A 19889-nucleotide genomic window follows, 5' to 3' on the forward strand; every position below is an offset into this window, starting at 1 on the left:
AATTATTTTTGAGAATGGTGCATCCCAAATTCTTTAAAATGAAAGTTCAAGCAGGAACTTCTTCCTTTCAGAGTTCAGAAACATCACAGCTGTTGCCATCATTGACTACAGCATACTATCACAGATATTTTCACTCAAATGAGTCAATAAAATTACCATCAAGTAAATTCTACTCTTGGAACACAATGCTATTGGAGCGGTGAAAAATAAATGTATTATTATGATCTACCTGAACAAAAATTTTAGATATTAACTACTATCACTAATTGATAATGAATTCAGTGACTGTTAGTCAGATGGGTCTTGGGCAATTCCACTGCCACTGAGGTACATCTACTGCTTCTCCAAATACTTATTGTAGCATATTTCACCTTATTATTCATTTATTTATTTTCAAATGAACTTCTTGTAAACAGTGAATATCCCATTAAACTTACTTTTTCTGCTTAATATTCTGTAAAACATATCTGTAATGTGATCTGTGTTCCAGATAGTCTGATTGCAGTATTATGTCAGAAAATTATGTTATATAATTGATATACTATTTTGTAGTCAATAATTTAGGTCACATAAGTCGTTTATTAATACTATGTAATTCACATTGAAATACAACACGAATGACACAAAGTTTGTAATAGTCACTAATCTTGTGAATTTCCCAGGACTACACCTGAAAACAATTAGTAGTAGCACAACATAAATTATGGCAATGAAAACCACTCACAAGCAAGGCTGAAATTAGTCACTCAGCTGAAACGTCTCACAGTTTGCTGGAGTAGAAATTAATAGCCATAGGTAGACAGCAGTATATTCTGATCCCAAGCAGCCCCAGTCATAAGACAGTTAAGTTCAAAGAATAACTGGTGATCCACAGAGTTGTTATTAATACATTAATCACTAACAAAACAGAAGTGAGCTGGGCCTGCTACCATTTTGTCTTAAATCGGTTGGTTGATGGGCCCATTTGACCTTCTGGCCAGAGGTGCTGTGTTGTTCACCACTTGTAATTACCACTCCAGACATAGGTGTAGTGAGGTATTCCATTCTGTGGCATCATTCATTGATAAATCCACTGGCGTTATAAGATACTTTCTATTAGAATTGTTGATATTTTTCAAAGAGCCGGGTATCTAGTATATCGATATTTAAAAAAATATAATTGTCACTTGTCATATATCAAAATAAACTATCAATATATCAACTGAAAAAATATCAATGTTCCATCTTATAAAAATATTGATTGCACATTAAAAACTTACTGCCACTTTCAGAGCTGTACATATAAGTATTGGTTTATTATTAGATATTCTGTAAATCATCATGCTAGCAGCCTGCTTGTCCCCCCTCACAGCAAGAATTGAAAGAAACACAATACACATTCACACCTGGCAAGACCCACTTTGCTAGCAATGGTAACTGCATGTAAGTGGCACAATAAAAGGTGTCCAGTGGCTCTGTCATTCACTTTCATCACTTATCTGATTTGTTCGGAACACTTCATGTTGACTTCTCTGTCTGCAAATGCCAGTGAACTAGCAGTTATACTGTCAAAATTGCATGGTAAAGTTAAATGTTGCAGTTTGTGTTGATAGCGCTGAGCGCCAATTACGTCAGCATTTCCCCTGACACATCTCCATCCACAGCAAAGACCGATCTTGTCTTTTAGATTTGTGTTCACCATTTTCAGCAACTGTTTTTGAAGGATGCTGATGTGAAGAATAGCACACTAATTGCATTAAAAATAGTTTTTTTAATGCAAATGGTGTTCTATTTCTTCACGTATTTTTTCTGGAAAAAAATCAATATATCAATATTTTATCAGAAGCCCTACTTTCTATGTGACTGTATCCCAGTTTTCAACACATGAAAATTTCCTGAAGTTTTGTTGGGGAGTAAATTAACACCAATACTGTATCATAATTAATGATATTTATCTCCTACAATTTTCATGTGGCTAGCAATATTTACTATACATGCTATTTGTACTAATCTTTAAAATAAAAGCATTCATAATTTTAAACTTCAACTGTCTGATTATTTGTGTGACACTATATAATCAATTTTTGTTTCTTTTTGTAGGATGTTACTCTGAATGGTCACTACCTGAGTAATGAAATAGACATTATGAATGTTAACATGGACCTTGAATATTCTACAGATCCAGAGAAAAAGTTTTCATTATCTGGCAGATTATTAAATAACTCAGACAAGAAAAGAAGGAATTATGGGTTTGAGCTGATGACTAGCCATCCTGATACAAGGTATCCCTGTATTTTGTTTGTCTTCTAGATGAAAGTAAACGTAGTGGTGATTTGTAGTTTATATATGTTTAATGAAAGCTTTCTTTACATTAGTGCATTTGCATTGAGACATTTTCTGTAAACTAGCTGTAATACTTGCCTTTGATAGGTAGAGTATAACTTCTCCATCTAATATTACTAAATTGATTGTAGATGGCTTATCCCTTGTAGCACATTAAGTGACTCTTAGTCTCTTGCTAAAAATTAATTGGGTTTTTAACTAAGTTAATCAATGACAAACAAAACACAATTGATCTAAAGTTGACTTATTGGCACATTTATTTTGATTAAATCACATGTGGGTAGTGACCAGTTTGCTTTACACTTCTTTTTATATTTCACAAATACCAGGCCAGCTCATACACTTTGTGAACTTTATTAGTGACAAGATATGCTGTATGAGACATTCTTGCTTCTTATTCATTAATCTTCCATACATCACAGTTTGTAAGACAATTCATATAGAGAGTGAGAAACACATGTAGCATAGGACTGACTTTTGCACTCACTTTGGGAAAGAGATGTTAACCGAGTGAATTCTTACTGTGAACGTTTCACACAAACATGTTATAGTGATGATTGCCAACCACAAACCTTCAGACACATTATTACATGATGTAATTGTATTGAATGCTTCTACTGAGTGAGGTGATACAGTGGTTACCTCATTGGACTCACATTTTGGACGATAAAAGTTCAAATCCCCACCCAGATGTGCAGATTGAGGTTTCCTGTCACCCCCTTAGTTGCTCTAGACAAATGCTGGGATGGTTAAATTGAAAAAAGTGAGGCCAATTTGCTTCTCAATCTTTCCATAATCTGAGCCTGTGCTCCATCTCTAATGACCACAATGATGACAGGACATTAAATAATACTTTCCCTCCATGAACACTTCAACATTGAGACGTTAATTGACTGGTGGCTAGGTGCAGACATTTTACACATAATAGCAGGTACTAACAGAGATACAGTTGCTTGTTGAAAATTAGGATTTGACTGCTTGTGGCAAACCTCTAGGCCATCAAAATCTGTCCTCGGTCAAACACAGATGGCTTGTGTGCATTCCTCATTCTACAGACAGACAGCACAGTCACTGTTACTAGATGCATCGTGTATATGTCTGAGTAGCAGTCATTCCTCACCAGGTGGCACTGCTATTGCCTAGATGAGTTTATATCGATAGTAGGTTGGTGGTCATAGTATTCTGGCGGATCAGTGTAGATAATAGTGTGATAAATTGAATACTTTTTACTGTAGAGGAAATGCTGAGTGGCTGAAATACAGCAGAATGAATGTACTCCATTCTTCAGAATTACTTCCATATAAGAGGTCCTTGACAGCATCCTAGCAGTCTGTGTGGTCATGAAGGCAGTGACCTACTACATACCCTGTTTGCTAGGCTGTGGGTTTCCACTGCAGCAGAATAACAGCAGCTTGTGGGTGGCCTTACTGATGCAAGGATGGCATCAGCCTATCTGTTGGTATGCTTATGCTGGGTTCCTGGCAGCCTCCGACTATTGGTTAGGAGCACATTCACTTGTTCTAAATCCAGGACCATCAGGGTCAATCTGAGTGTCAGATGATAAGACCGTGGAGGTGACTAACACTTGATGGTACCAGCTCCAGACACGGGAGCATCATATGTAACTGGCAACTCATAGTTAGCGGCTAGCTGATGGTACTGTTAGGCAAATTGGAAGCTGATCAGCCTCAAATTGCACCATCAGCTGGCGTGGAGACTGTCAAAGTGTCAGCTAAGACAGAAGCCCAGGAACCAATTGAAGTACAGGTCCTGGTAATCACTGAGCAGTGAGCATTTATAGTTGCTCCAGACAAGTATTTCATTATATGAGACCCCTACCTGTCTCATAGTTGGCTACAGATGTGCAATATTGCACCATGGCAGTTGTGTACCAGACCACTGCTGTGGTAGGCTGCTGTATTGCAGTGTACTACACCAGTAATATTTTAGCAGTATTATTTCTCAATTGGCCCATCAGCGTGCCCTACATGAGAAGTCTGGTCTGTGGTTGATGCCACAATGCTTCCTTCCCCTGTAGAAGAATTCAGTGCACTGGCTTTCAGACTGCTGCTTCGTGTCTACATTTTTCCCTTGCCACTATGTTTATTCTTCTCTAATATCCTTATTTACACTTTCTACATTGACTGTTCTTCTTCCCTGTACACTCTGTTACACAACATATGGCAACTGGCACATCCACATTTATTCAAAACTTAAGAATGACCAACTGGGTTAGTATGTAATTGACTGATGGACATGGGTTGTACAAGCAAGGACAAGGATCAAAATGGTTCCTGAGGATAAAATTCCTGTTACCATGACCCATTGCCGGTACCTACTCCATTTTTATTTAAAATGGTGGAACATCTTTCCTGCACTTGTGTTTTTTTTTTCTCATTCTGTGCTGCTATAAGCTCATTGAGAGAACTTGGTATGGTGTTATCTAGGTTATTATTCACTTATGTTAGTTCTCTTCGGGCATTATGAGGTATTATTGGGTAAATACAGAAGATGATATGTTAGGTTCCTGCAAGCCCAAAAACCAGTTCTGTCACACTGAGTTCCATTCCATAGTATCCTGTTGTCCTGTAGTTGCAAGTGATCTGTTCCCCTTGAGTATCCTGTCTTACAGGAGGACAGGGTCATCACTGAGTATACCCTGTAAGGTCCTACCTTTTCATAATGTAGATGTGTTGTTAGGCTGTCCAATAGCCATACCCCCACATCTGTCACTCAAAGAAATGTCCTCATGACATTTTCTACTATCATGAAGGGGTGTATCATAAACAGTTCCTGGTGGCATTGGTGCAGTTCTTCCACTGTCATCAGTGCATGGTTCTTCCTATCTGCTGCAACCAGCAGAATCTGCTTTGCTCTGATATGTACAAATTTCCCTAAAGTCCCCCATTTTATAGGATATGGATGAAATGCATTGTACTTGTATTTGGCATTAGTACCCACTGCTGGTAAGCATATTACCACATGGAGGTGGGCACAGTCAACTTTGACAGGCATGGACAGCGTCAATCTCCACTGCTGTGAGATGGCAGTCCATGCAAGATATTTTCCTGTGCGAACATAATAAATTCTAGCATGACTGATATCTCAGCCCAGGTCTATCATAGACCTGACAGAAATTAGTCTTCATCACATAAAAACACTTTCATACATAAGGGGTGACAACTTTTGACTTTATATGGATGATCTTCAGACTATACTCTGTAATTTAGAGTGTAACAGAATAGAGGGAAACATATAATGTAATAAATATTAAGTTAAACGTAAGTTACATGATGTTATACCAAGTGATGATGTGTGGTGACAATGGCATGGCACACGATCTGTAGATACCACACACTGTTGTCGACTGCTGACTATGTGATTGTGATTGTGTCATGGAGTTAAATAGCAGAGAATCTGCCCCCTGTCACCCTAAGTCATCTTTAGTCAATAGGATACAACATATGCAATGCATATACTATGGCGAGTATTATTGTAAGTTGTATATGATACAACATATACAATGTATATACTACGGTGAGTATTATTGTAAGTTATATGTAAGTAACAATTCGTATGTCATACAGTTAAAATTTTATGTAATATAATGTTAAAAAGTATAACTGACCAGCCAATGGTGCCAGTTAACATGTTACTAGACTGCTCCCTGGGGGAATTAGTGTACAACAAAGTTGGGCTGTAGGATGCTGCTGGCTACCAAGCAACATTGACACAATATCAATATCAATCAAAGGTTTATTTATTTATTTATTTATTTATTTTATTTGGCCTCTGTGGACATTTTAAAATGTATGAATGTTGCTAGCTTGTGTACATTCATATATTTATACAGTTTGTTGTTACATGTAGTTAAATATTGTGAAACAAAAGTTATTTACAATCATTTTCTACTAAGGAATTCTCGTACAGTGTAAAAGCAGTGTTCCTGCAAAAACAATTTAAGATTTTTCCTAAAGTGGTATATGTAATATTTTTCTTTTATTTTCTGTGGCAGTTTATTATACAGTTTTACACCTTCATACACCCTTTCTTAACCCCTCCCCCCTTTTTTGGGAATGACACTCATAAAGGTGGTGAAGATGCTACCATGCCCAGAAAGGGTTGAACATTCCTAATGTGGTTTACTGTTGTTGAAATAGGAACCTGCAGTTTCATGTTTACCAGTGGCATCATCTTGACTACTTGGTATGGACCTTGATAATAAGTATTATTATTATTATTATTATTATTATTATTATTTCCCCTTTGGGGTGAAAGGGCTAGTTAATGTCACCCACTGCCTTACACATTACTTAAGTAACTCAGCATTCCATTGCCCCATTCGCTCTCATCATTTCAAGTCCTCCAGATACACTTTTTGCACTTGACCCCATACCCTTCATGAAGTTGTCATGGAATTCCATACAAATTCCCCATTTTCCCTACACTCTGATTCATTACTTCAGATTATGATGGCATTTTCTGGTCATACACTACCTCATACAGTGATAGACCCATACTCTTATGAACCTTAGAATTATATGATGTCACAAGTTAATGTAACAGTGTACTCAATCATTGTGGTGACTGTTGATATAATGATATAATGTATTCCCTATTGCCTGGTTAACTTGTTCCACTTGCCCATTTGATCATGGGTGTTACACACTTGTTCTTAATTTTTGATTTGGTAATAAATTACAAAACTGCTTCATTAACTCCAACATGAGGTTAGTGCCTTCATCTTTATTCAATGTCTATTTACTACTGAACTTCAATAACCAATTATCTTTCATGGCCTAAGCCACTATGATGGTTTGGTGCTATGGAATATCCACCATTTCTAGGTAGTGCAAAAAGTGATCAATTACTGTTAATACATAACAATTCCTTGACGGTGTTTGTTAAAAAGGCCATGGGATGTTCAATTCAATCATTTGAAATGGTTTACTGGTTTCTGATGATCTCTGCAGTGCGATATGCTGATGACTCAATTTAGCTTATTGTGTGCATGTTACACAGCTCTTGACATACTGTTCTACATCTGCTGACTTGTTTCTACCAAGATTATTTGCCTGTACATCATTCCATGGGTTTTCAAACCCATTAGTGTGCCAGCACATGATCATGTGCCTGTTTCAATACTTCATCCTTCAGCATATCTAGTACCACAACACTCTGTGGGGCAGGTGGAATAATGTGGTTTAAAATGTTCCTACTATTTAGAATGTTATTTATGCTGTCTTTCGCCGTACTCAACACTGGCTCTCTAACTACAATATTGACTACCAGAAAGTGATTAGCAAAACGTGAAGCCTGTAATTAGAATTCCTAGTGCCCACTTCATCTGATAATACACTTATAGTTACAGCTTATAGCTCTGAGGAATTAGGAGATTGTCCGGGATTTATAATCAAAAACGTTCTTGAAAAAAACGTTCTGTATTCTGAAAGTCACAGATGAAAACAAAAGAATCCACACAATCTGACTAACAGAGCAGTTCAGAGTCTAATGCGCTGATGCAACTATAAATGCCCAAATTAAATGTTTAAATGAATGCTCACCATAATTTGATGATTAGGTTCATCAAACGCCACGCTAAAATAATGGTAGAATGTCTGTCCCGTGGCGGCACGTGAAAATACGACAATACGCAAACTGAAGATCGATAATTAAAGTCATCCCAGAATTAACACTTCACTCGAAAATGATTTCATGGTTACGCGTATCCTGAGTAACTTAATACGGCATCCGAGGCTGTTTGTAGCAATGATACCGACGCGACGCGACGCGACTCCCGACACAGATGACGTGCTATTCAGCGTCTGGAGAGAACTGGGGCCTTCTTCCTCGCGCAGCGTTCTTATATATAAAGCCGCGGTGCGGACGGCTAAGGGAACGCCTGATCAAATCGGCTCTCCCGACTAGCCGCTGGGCTAGTAATGCACCACTTTAAGTTACCTAATAAATCATAGCTTCTCTTGCTGATGGCCGATGAAGCTCTTAATTTAAATGTGCATTCAGCACGCAGGTAAGTATTGATAATAAAAGTTTGACGTGGCTAAGTTAAATATTTTGGGCGAGAGAATTACACTGCACGCAGTAGACGAGCTCAGAACTGGCCCTTTGGAGATACGCTATCGCTATAGTTTTATAGGTATTCAAATGAAACTTCTCACATCTTCATAGTTATAGTGGATCTCCAATCTACTTAAATATAAACATCCTAGCCTTATTTATTAGCCTACTTAATCTATCTTGCTTCCTTAAGTTTTAAGACAAAAACCAGAAAATATTGAATTTCAACTAAAATCTTAAATTGTGAGATCCAGAGTACTGTTTTTATTAAATTATTATGAAAAAGGAATCTGATTATAAATTTTGAAGTCTCTAGCTCTTTTCTGTTGCGCCAATGATTTTTACAGAAAAACGTCCAAATTTCGAAAATGGCTAAAGTTATCGAACTGATATTCAACACATATTAATTTAGTATTACTCCTGACATGCTAGAAACATTTTATGTTATTTATTTGATTTTTAAAGTATTGCGCAACATTTATGACGTCAGAGCTAGTTACAGCGGACTGGCTGGCACACAATGGAAAGACTGATGTGAATTTACTACGGCATGAGTAGGCTGCTTCCCTACAACTCTGATTGAAAATAACTGGAAGAAAAGAATGTGCTGACATATATTAATTATTGACACGTAGAAAACATATAATAATTGCATCTGATGACTGATGTAGTACTTTCTCATACCATACCTGTGAATGTTCTCCTTGTTATTGGGATTTAGTAATATGGTGTGCAAGTGAATGATATATTTACAATCACGTCCAATGAAATAAATATGAGACTTCTCAGAAGATGACAAGATACATATTACTGCTTAGGAATGGAGACATAGAAATGAGATCTGAATGGGGTGAAAATACACTCCTGGAAATTGAAATAAGAACACCGTGAATTCATTGTCCCAGGAAGGGGAAACTTTATTGACACATTCCTGGGGTCAGATACATCACATGATCACACTGACAGAACCACAGGCACATAGACACAGGCAACAGAGCATGCACAATGTCGGCACTAGTACAGTGTATATCCACCTTTTGCAGCAATGCAGACTGCTATTCTCCCATGGAGACGATCGTAGAGATGCTGGATGTAGTCCTGTGGAACGGCTTGCCATGCCATTTCCACCTGGCGCCTCAGTTGGACCAGCGTTCGTGCTGGACGTGCAGACCGTGTGAGACGACGCTTCATCCAGTCCCAAACATGCTCAATGGGGGACAGATCCGGAGATCTTGCTGGCCAGGGTAGTTGACTTACACATTCTAGAGCACGTTGGGTGGCACGGGATACATGCGGACGTGCATTGTCCTGTTGGAACAGCAAGTTCCCTTGCCGGTCTAGGAATGGTAGAACGATGGGTTCGATGACGGTTTGGATGTACCGTGCACTATTCAGTGTCTCCTCGACGATCACCAGTGGTGTACGGCCAGTGTAGGAGATTGCTCCCCACACCATGATGCCGGGTGTTGGCCCTGTGTGCCTCGGTCGTATGCAGTCCTGATTGTGGCGCTCACCTGCACGGCACCAAACACGCATACGACCATCATTGGCACCAAGGCAGAAGCGACTCTCATCGCTGAAGACAACACGTCTCCATTTGTCCCTCCATTCACGCCTGTCGCGACACCACTGGAGGCGGGCTGCACGATGTTGGGGCGTGAGCGGAAGACGGCCTAACGGTGTGCGGGACCGTAGCCCAGCTTCATGGAGACGGTTGCGAATGGTCCTCGCCGATACCCCAGGAGCAACAGTGTCCCTAAGTTGCTGGGAAGTGGCGGTGCAGTCCCCTACGGCACTGCGTAGGATCCTACGGTCTTGGCGTCCATCCGTGCGTCGCTGCGGTCCGGTCCCAGGTCGACGGGCACGTGCACCTTCCGCCGACCACTGGCGACAACATCGATGTACTGTGGAGACCTCACGCCCCTCGTGTTGAGCAATTTGGCGGTACGTCCACCCGGCCTCCCGCATGCCCACTATACGCCCTCGCTCAAAGTCCGTCAACTGCACATACGGTTCACGTCCACGCTGTCGCGGCATGCTACCAGTGTTAAAGACTGCGATGGAGCTCCGTATGCCACGGCAAACTGGCTGACACTGACGGCGGCGGTGCACAAATGCTGCGCAGCTAGCGCCATTCGACGGCCAACACCGCGGTTCCTGGTGTGTCCGCTGTGCCGTGCGTGTGATCATTGCTTGTACAGCCCTCTCGCAGTGTCCGGAGCAAGTATGGTGGGTCTGACACACCGGTGTCAATGTGTTCTTTTTTCCATTTCCAGGAGTGTATAATGTAGGAACAAATGAAAGGAATGTGCGGCATGACTAGATAGAGCCACAATATTAAATATACTACTGTAAAACAACCAAAGCTCACAAATAGGAATCCTGGACAGCTGAGGAAACAATTGTTTACAAAAGATTTTTGAGAATTGAACAAACCAGAAACTGTTTAAACCCTGGTCCCACTGAAGATGATTACATTTTCAGAAGTATGATATCAATACTAATAATAATAATAATAATAATAGTGATAATAATTGATACATCATGAGAAAAAGGTTTTCTTATATTTTCTTTAGCACTGTGCAAATAATTTGGATGTGCCTCATTTGTCACAAATTACATCTGCGTGATTGTTTAGTTTGAATTGTACATCTTTGTAGCATTACCCTATAATGATTATCACAATAGCAGCAATGCATATCCTGAATTCTGCTAGCATTCTTCACAGTGTTGATACAGTTAACTTAGGAAAAGTCTGCTTTATTTAGTACATCACGGTATTACTCGGAATATTAGTTAATTAATGATATATAGCATAAAACATTTTGGATACTTATATTCTCCCCCTGTGGTCTTCCACTGTCATTTTGACCCTGACTGGGAGTCTTCTTCCTAGAGTTACTTAGCTGTACGCTGACAAGGTAGGACTCACAAATTGGCTGGGAATGACATATTTTCTTTCAAAATTCATTTCATTAGAAACTTGACAACTAATGCTAGTGCAAATGTATGTGTGATTAACAGCTGACAGGTAGTGCCATTTCTGATGGAAAAGGACACATAAAAAACTTTATTTTGTTAGTTCTCACATTTATACACTGAAGTGCCAAATAAACAGGTATAGGCATGAATATCATGTCCATTATAATTATCCGGGCTGTTATGCCGTGCTCCGTTGATAAATTCTGTGTCAATTCCCAACGTTTCGTCTCCGACTATGGGAGACATCTTCAAGGCGGTCCGTAGCTTGATGGAAGGTCCAACACACCTACTGGCTCACTACTGACTGCCACTAAATTCCGTGTCCACGTGCTCCCGCGCTCTGGCGTGACGTCATGTGTTTTGAAAACGTCAGTGCAATTGGCCACTGACCGTCGCCGTCAATCGCTGTTGCCATCACCCAGTAGTGGATGGGTGGTACACATCTTCTTTAACACCAGCATCCATATACCGTTTAATTTCACGCCCTCCTCCTTTCGATTGAAGTTATTAGGGTATTTAGCGATTTCGATTGCCTCCCTGTAGAGCCTTTCGTAATATCCGCTTGTGGCCGCTAGTACTTGCGTCTCTCCCAAACGAATATTGTGGTTCCCTGGCTGGAAAGCATGCTCCACAACAGCTCATCGTTCCGTTTCTCCTCTTCTACAATTGCCCTTGTTATCTTCCAAATGTTTAGAAACAGTTCTTTTAGTGGTACCCACATAAACATCTCCACAGCTGCATGGGATCCTATACACTCCAGCTTTTTCCAACAGTTTGCGAGCGTCCTTGGCAGGCTTAAGGTATTCCTGTATCTTCCTGGTGGGCTTGTAAATTACGGTAATATTCCACTTTGTCAAGATCCTCCCTATTCTTTCCGTTACATTTTTAACAAACGGCAGGAAAACCTTAGATTTTGCAGTAGCCTGTACGTCACTATGATTTTTGCGTGGCTGCCTCAATGCACGTTTTATTTCAGCGGACGAATATCCATTCTTCATTAGTGCATTGTGGAGCTGTTCCATCTCAGCATCGAGAAACTCAGATTCACAAATATTTCTAGCTCTGTCCACTAACGTCTTGATAACACCCCGCTTCTGTTGTGGGTGGTGGCTCGAATCCCGGTGCAAATAATGGTCCGTGTGTGTGGGTTTCCGGTATACTGAGTGGCCCAAACTACCATTTTCGTTTCTAAAAACAAGCACATTGAGGAAATGTAATTTTCCGTCTACCTCCTCCTCCATTGTAAACTGAATTCTCGAGTTTACACTATTCAGATATTCGTGGAACCGGCTTAGTTCCTCCCTGCCATGTCTCCACAGCACAAATGTGTCATCCACATATCAGAACCATACATTTGGTTTTTTGCTTGCAGTACCTAAGGTCTGTTCTTCGAATTTCTCCATAAAGAAGTTTGCAATTACGGGACTTAGGGGGCTTCCCATAGCCACGCCATCCATTTGCTCATAAAACTGTTCATTCCACTTGAAGTATGTGGTCGTCAAACAACACTTAAACAGTTCTGAAATATCGACAGGAAAAATTTGATTCAGCTGTTCCAATACATCATTAAGTGGAACCATGGTAAGCGGCGATACCACATCGAAGCTGACCAATATGTTCTCTGGCTGGACCACTATGCCATTTAATCTGCTGATGAAATGTGTCCAATTCTTTATATAAGAGCCCAAACAGCCCACATGTGGTTTTAACAGAGTAGTCAAAAACTTGGCTAATGAGTAGGTGGGCAAACCAATGGCAATTAGTATCGGTCTTAATGGCACATTTTCCATATGAATTTTGGGCAATCCATAAAGCCTTGGTGACGAAATGTTGGGAATTGACACAGAATTCATCAACCGACCATGGCATAACAGCCCAGATAATTATAATGGACATGATATTTCCGGCCGTGAAAGTCTACATTTTAATATAGGCATGGATAATCAAATACAGAGATATATAAATAGGTAGAATATGGCACTGTGGTCAGCAACGCTTGCAATGTGGTCAGCAACACTTATATGAGACAGCAAGTGTCTGGTACAGTTGTTAGCTTGGTTACTGCTGCTACAATAGCAGGTTATCAAGATTTAAGTGAGTTTGAACATGGAGTTATAGGCAGTGCATGAGCAATGGGACACAGCATCTCTGAGGTAACAATGACGTGGGGATTTTCCCATACGACAATTTCACAAGTGTACTGTGAATATCAGGAATCTGGTAAAACATCAAATCTTCAAAACTGCTGTTTTCAGAAAAAGATCCTGCAAGAATGGGACCAATAACAACCAAAGAGAATCATTCAATGTGACAGAAGTGCAACCTTTCCGCAAATTGCTGCAGATTTCAATGCTGGGCCATAAGCAAGTGTCAGCGTGTGAATCATTCAATGAAATGGTGTGGGGTGTGTGCAGTTGGGGTGATATGGGACCCTTGATACATCTAGATGTGACTCTGACAGCTGACATCTTCGTAAGCATCCTGTCTAATCACTTGCATCCATTCATGCCCATTGTGCATTCCAACGGACTTGAGCAGTTCCAGCAGGATAGTGTGAGACCCCACACATCCCCACTCTTCTCAGTTTAAACACTTTCACTGGCCCCCAGTCTTCCCAGACATGAAAATTATTGAAGGATGCCTTGCAACGTGCTGTCCAGAAGAGATCCTTACCCGCCCGTACTATTACAGATTTATGGATCCCTGCAGGATTCCTGGTGTCATTTCCCTCCAGCACTACATCAGACATTAGTTGAATCCATGCCATGTCATGTTGCAGCACTTCTGCATGCTTTTGGGGCCCTACATGATATTAGGCAGGTGTACCAGTTTCTTTGGTTCTTCAGTGAAATTCTTAAGCTACCACTGGCAGTACACATTAGAAGACCACATATGAAATTAAAGATATTGTATCACTATTTAAAAAGTTTTATGGAAAACTTAGAATGTCCTCATAAACCTTCAAATTTATAAAATGAATAGTGGATCAGGTATACACTCGCACACACACACATATCCATCCACACATACAGACACAAGCAGACATGCTTGTGTCTGTATGTGTGGATGGATATGTGTGTGTGTGCGAGTGTATACCTGTCCTTTTTTCCCCCTAAGGTAAGTCTTTCCACTCCCGGGATGGGAATGACTCCTTACCCTCTCCCTTAAAACCCACATCCTTTCGTCTTTCCCTCTCCTTCCCTCTTTCCTGATGAGGCAACAGTTTGTTGCGAAAGCTTGAATTTTGTGTGTATATTTGTGTTTGTTTGTGTGTCTATCGACCTGCCAGCGCTTTTGTTTGGTAAGTCTCATCATCTTTCTTTTTAGATATATTTTTTTCCACGTGGAATGTTTCCCTCTGTTATATATATATATATATATATATATATATATATATATATATATATATATATATATATATATATATATATATATATATATATAAAATGGTAAACCATGTCAATTATTTGACTGTTTTAAGTCAATTAACTGCCATTCCCACTTCAACAGGATGTTGTTTTATATTGTTCAAATTTTGCACAGCCTTTGTCAGTTCTAATTCATGAAATAACACCATTCATGGTTAAAATTTCTTTTTAATGTGGATTATTTTTACCTACCAATTGTGTTCATTATATTCTCAGTGCCATATTTTTATCACTATTGTAATTGAGTATTTAGTATCCAACATTGATTTGGATGTCTCTGCAAGAAGAATTGTATGAAAAATTGGCTGTGGCCATTATTTTTCAAAGATGCCTACTTTGAATTGGCAGTAGGTGATCAGACAAACTAGTTTTAGTGACCAATGTGCCATTTGTCATGTACTTTAGTAACAGTCTCCCATTTGGAGTCACCAGTGCTCCTGTGTGACTTTAAAGATACGTGAGCAACTCATGCAAGGTGTTCTCAACTGTTTTAATCATTTAGATGGCTTGCTTATTACCAGGGTCAAGCACGGGCAGCACCTGCACAATCTGCAGATGTTGTTTAAGTAGCTCCAAGCCCATGGTCTGCAATGTCATCAAGACTAATGTACTGTAGTTTATATGGACCAAGTGTAAAGTACCTAGGACATACATTAAGTAAAGAAGGACTCATGTCCACACACGGTCATGTGGACAGTCACTAACTTATCAGCTCCTAAAAACATCAAAGGACTACAGTCATCCCTGTGCAAAATCAATTATTATGTGAAACACAACCCAGATTTCCCATCTGCTTAATCAGGTGCACAAAAAAGTGCTAAATTTGTGTGGTCAGAACCATGCCAGAAAGCGTTCTTGCAACTTAAAAAGTGCCTTAGACCAGCACCTAGGTTAGCAACGTTCCATCAGGCAACACTTAACACTTGCCACTGATGTGTCAGATTGTGGGTTTGGTGAAGTGCTGCACCACAAATATGTTGATGCCACATAATAGCCCTTTACATTTGCATCTACAACATTAAATGGAGCACAGAGAAGTATTTGCAAACCAACAAAGAGGCATTGAGAAGTTTCATGTATGTCTTTATGGTACTAATTTTCACCAGATCACCAGTCACAAGCCCCATATCTCCCCATTCAGTACTTCCCTATAAGATGATGTAGTGGCTGCAGTAGTATACCTATGAGATCCATTACTGGCCCACCACGTGGGAATCAAATGCAGTTGCACTTTCCCACTGGTGTTGCAGCGCAGATGCAGAATTTGACAGGCACACAGCACTATGTTCTGTCTTAGACACAAATTAGTGACACACCCCCAATGAATTACTGATTACAGCACACAAAGTAGAAACAGAAACAGGCCCTGATTGACTTATCTAAAGGGCATTGACTACAGTATGGCTGGGATGGCTGGAGCACCAGCCTAGCTTGGCACACATATTTTTCATTATGGCACCAGCTTAATGTCACTGATGGTGATCATATTGTTAGCCACAGATGATTTTGAATGGTGGATGGTACTTCCTCCCACACTCCACCCCCACATACTGAAGCTTCACCACACTGCACTTTGGGGAACGCGCAGAATGGAGACAATAGCCTTGAGTTGACATTGCATAAAACATACCACCTGGAACTGCCTGGCTTTCGCCAAAAATCAATCTGCCCCAGAGCTGTGTTTCAACACTTGGCCACTCACTGACCACCTGTGGCAAAGAGTGCATGTTGATTTCACAAGACCAGTTTTGGGAGCAATGTGGTAGCTAGATATGCATGCTCTCCCTAATGTTCCATGTGTGTTTCAGAAGGGTACCACCACAGCAGCCACTGTCAGTGCCCTGTCCATCATACTTGCAATAGAGGGGGTTCCTTCCACCCTGGTTTCTGGCAATGGCACTCAATTTAGGCATCTTCATTTTGGGAGGTTTTTAAACGCAACAACACTGATCACCTGGCCATCAGCTCTTTCCTTCCTGCATCCCTTTCACAAGCCAAATGAATGGTCATTATATTTAAAATGCAGATGCTCAACACAATGATGATAGCCAACTCTGGGAAAGCACTCACCAGCTCCTTGCCACCTACCAGTCCACCCCTGTAAATGGATGTAGTCCAGCCAAACTTATACATGGGAACAGACCCTGCACCCTCACAACCTACTGTGCACAACTCAGCGGGTCCACATCCCACATCGAAGGTTACCACATGGGTTACCAAGTCTGGGCTTGTACATTTGTCTGGCACTCCAGTTGGACATAAAGCATCAGTATTAGCAATAGGAGGTGGCAAATGTTTGAGGTCTCAGTCAGCCAGGAGCATCTGGTCAGATTTTGCAATCAGCTCTAAATGCAACGAGCCATAATGCCCCCCACCCCCCATCGCCCTTTTCCATCAGCCACCAACTGGGCATGACCTACCATACCAAAGACAAATCGCCTTCTAGAACTTTGACCCTCATGTTAGGCATTGACAGGGGGTTGACAATGGCCAGTTATGGGAGCCTGTGATGGCAGATCTGCTTCCACCATCTGGACCACTTCTGGCTCCCACCAACATTGGGAAACACCTAATGACACAATTGATAGAAGATGGGGGTTTTCAGACTATGGTGGCCATAGAGGCCAAACCATTGTCCCAATCTCTGCCACAGGAGCACTCTGTCTCCTGCAGACAGGACCAAACTGTGCCCTAGAACCCATTGACTGGCTGTGACTGCTACAGAGAAGTCCAGCGCCCACTCCAGCTCATCATTTGGGCTAACTACCACAGCCGCCTTTGGTGGGGTTTCCAATACCTCTCACACCATTCCTTGATGAAGTATGGCACAGGTGAAGCAATTTTCTGCCCAATGTGTCAGTGGAAGTGGAGAGGGATTTAGTATCCAACTATGATATGCATTCACCCCCCCAGCCTCGGTATTGACATGGAAGACAGCTCATAATATACTCAGGCTCCATAATCTGGTAATAGCTTGTTCCTGCATGGTGTACCAATGCAGGTGCAACATACTGCATCCACTGACATGAGTGTGGAGTAAATATCACATGGCTGCAGCTTGCTCCTGCATGGGATGCCACCATAGCCACATCAATATCATGGTCTAACACTTGCCAGTTAGCCTTACAAGTTCTGTGATTTATGCCATTGATTAGATGAGTGATTGACATTATTATGTTTTGATCTGGATTGCTCCCTGGGCTGTTTGTGCACCCTTATAATGACTTCACTAAACTATGGACTTTGTTTTTGGATAACTGTTCACTTCATAAACCATGATGTCATTGACTTCAGGAACCCCCTGTTCGTTCCACTGGTCTCTGAGTTGCCACCAGCATGAATGATCATAAATTTTGTTCTACTTATGCAGAATAGGATAGAAAGAGAATGCATCTGGATTAGACTTTGTAATGAAAACAGAGTTTTTGACCAATATTTCTTCTCAATTTTTAAATATTTATTATTGAAAACATCTAGATAAACTGACCTCATCACCGTACATGTTGTGATTGCACTACAAAGAAATCCATTTGCTGGTATTTATTGTCCTGTAAATTGGAAAACAACTGCCTAAACAAGGCTTCCAAGAGACATGGTATAAAAGGTATGACATTTAGTGTATTATTAATTTTATATTTATTACTATCATAAATATTAGTACTGTGACCACAGAGTATTTCATGATGGCATGCCTGACTCATATCTTCTCAGTTTATGAGTCATGTTTCTTCAAACTGATGAAGTGGTGTGGCTTGAAAACTGAGAATATTTTATTGAACTATTACTACGTATTTTCTATTATTTTCACTGTATATTGTTTCATGATTTATGTGTGATGCAGCCTCGATCTGAAGATGAAAGGTGGGATGTGGACTGGTGACTCCATATACAGCACTAATAATATTGTAAGTTATAGAAGATCTTACCTCCCACTCCAGACTGGAGAACTGAAGGCAATGTACAACTCAGCCAAGAAAGAAATTCACTTAGAGGTAATTTAATACATCTTTTATTGCAAATTGAGCTCTTATTGACACTGGTTGCACTAATTTAAAGCTCAGAAGTTGTCATGTGTCAAATGTAGCCTACCACATTATTAGATATTACATAACTCGCTTACTGTAAATGATGGGACTTCCAAAATTTGTGCTATACTTGGCAGTTTATTTAACCAATTACCTCAGAAATTTGCTTGATTAATAATTTTTTTTCTGAGACATTTTGTTGTTTGATTACAAGTATCCTACATTTTCAGAAACATAAACAATATCAAAAGTAAGAGGACAATAAAATACAGTAATTTTATAGCAGTCAGTGGTAAATGACTTGTCAGTGAGGAAAGTGATGAGTGTAGCCTATTATATTAAGCAAGGAAACAAACTTTTTGCTTAAATTATGTTAATATAATAGATAATTTTAAAATTAAAAAAATTGAAGTAATAAATGTTAAAGGAAGATATGGTTGATGATATATGGCAAGTAAAATATAATAAGACACATATATGGAAACATATGTTACAGCAGGGAGCATGGCTATGCCGTGTAATGAAGATTCTAATGCAAGAAGATAGTAAAACATCACATGTGTATGTTGATATTTTTATCAGTCATTTAGAATACTTTGCATGCACCAGACCAGGATATCACACAATCTAGTCTACAAAAAGCTTTTTATGGATGATATTCGTTTGCTGCTTCAGGGCTTCCACAAAGATATTAAGCATTCTGTGCAGAGATTCAATAAACACACACTGCTCATTCACATTAATGGGACCATCACCTATGTTCGACATCTAAATGCAGTACCCACTCATAGACAGCAGGTGGCAGCACTACCAGCAGAGGGTACATAAAGCATCTCGAAGGACACTGAAAACAGTGCAGTTGTCATTATAATACAGAATCAGAATGATTTATCTGACATCCAGAAGTGCATGATCATTGGCTTTCAGGTCAAGGGTGGAAGCATTTCTGAAACACATAAATTTGTAAACTGTTTGCATGCCACTGTATTTAAAAATACTGTACATGGCAAAATGGTGCTATCCAAAACTGGTGCCAAGGAAACTGTGTTGCACC

The 19889-nt window shown here is 40.1% G+C and overlaps 1 protein-coding gene across 1 annotated transcript in view; it reads left to right on the forward strand.

The window, feature by feature from the left end:
* The window catches only part of LOC126249021 (uncharacterized), a 712654-nt gene that overhangs the window by 450971 nt on the left and 241794 nt on the right, over nucleotides 1–19889 (forward strand). Inside the window, exons 49-50 of the mRNA XM_049950623.1 lie at nucleotides 2080–2261; nucleotides 18652–18802. Of these exons, the coding sequence (XP_049806580.1) occupies nucleotides 2080–2261; nucleotides 18652–18802 (333 nt within the window). The remainder of the gene's footprint in view (nucleotides 1–2079; nucleotides 2262–18651; nucleotides 18803–19889) is intronic.

The sequence above is a fragment of the Schistocerca nitens genome, chromosome 3 (genome assembly GCF_023898315.1).
Source record: "Schistocerca nitens isolate TAMUIC-IGC-003100 chromosome 3, iqSchNite1.1, whole genome shotgun sequence".
Lineage (NCBI taxonomy): Eukaryota > Metazoa > Arthropoda > Insecta > Orthoptera > Acrididae > Schistocerca > Schistocerca nitens.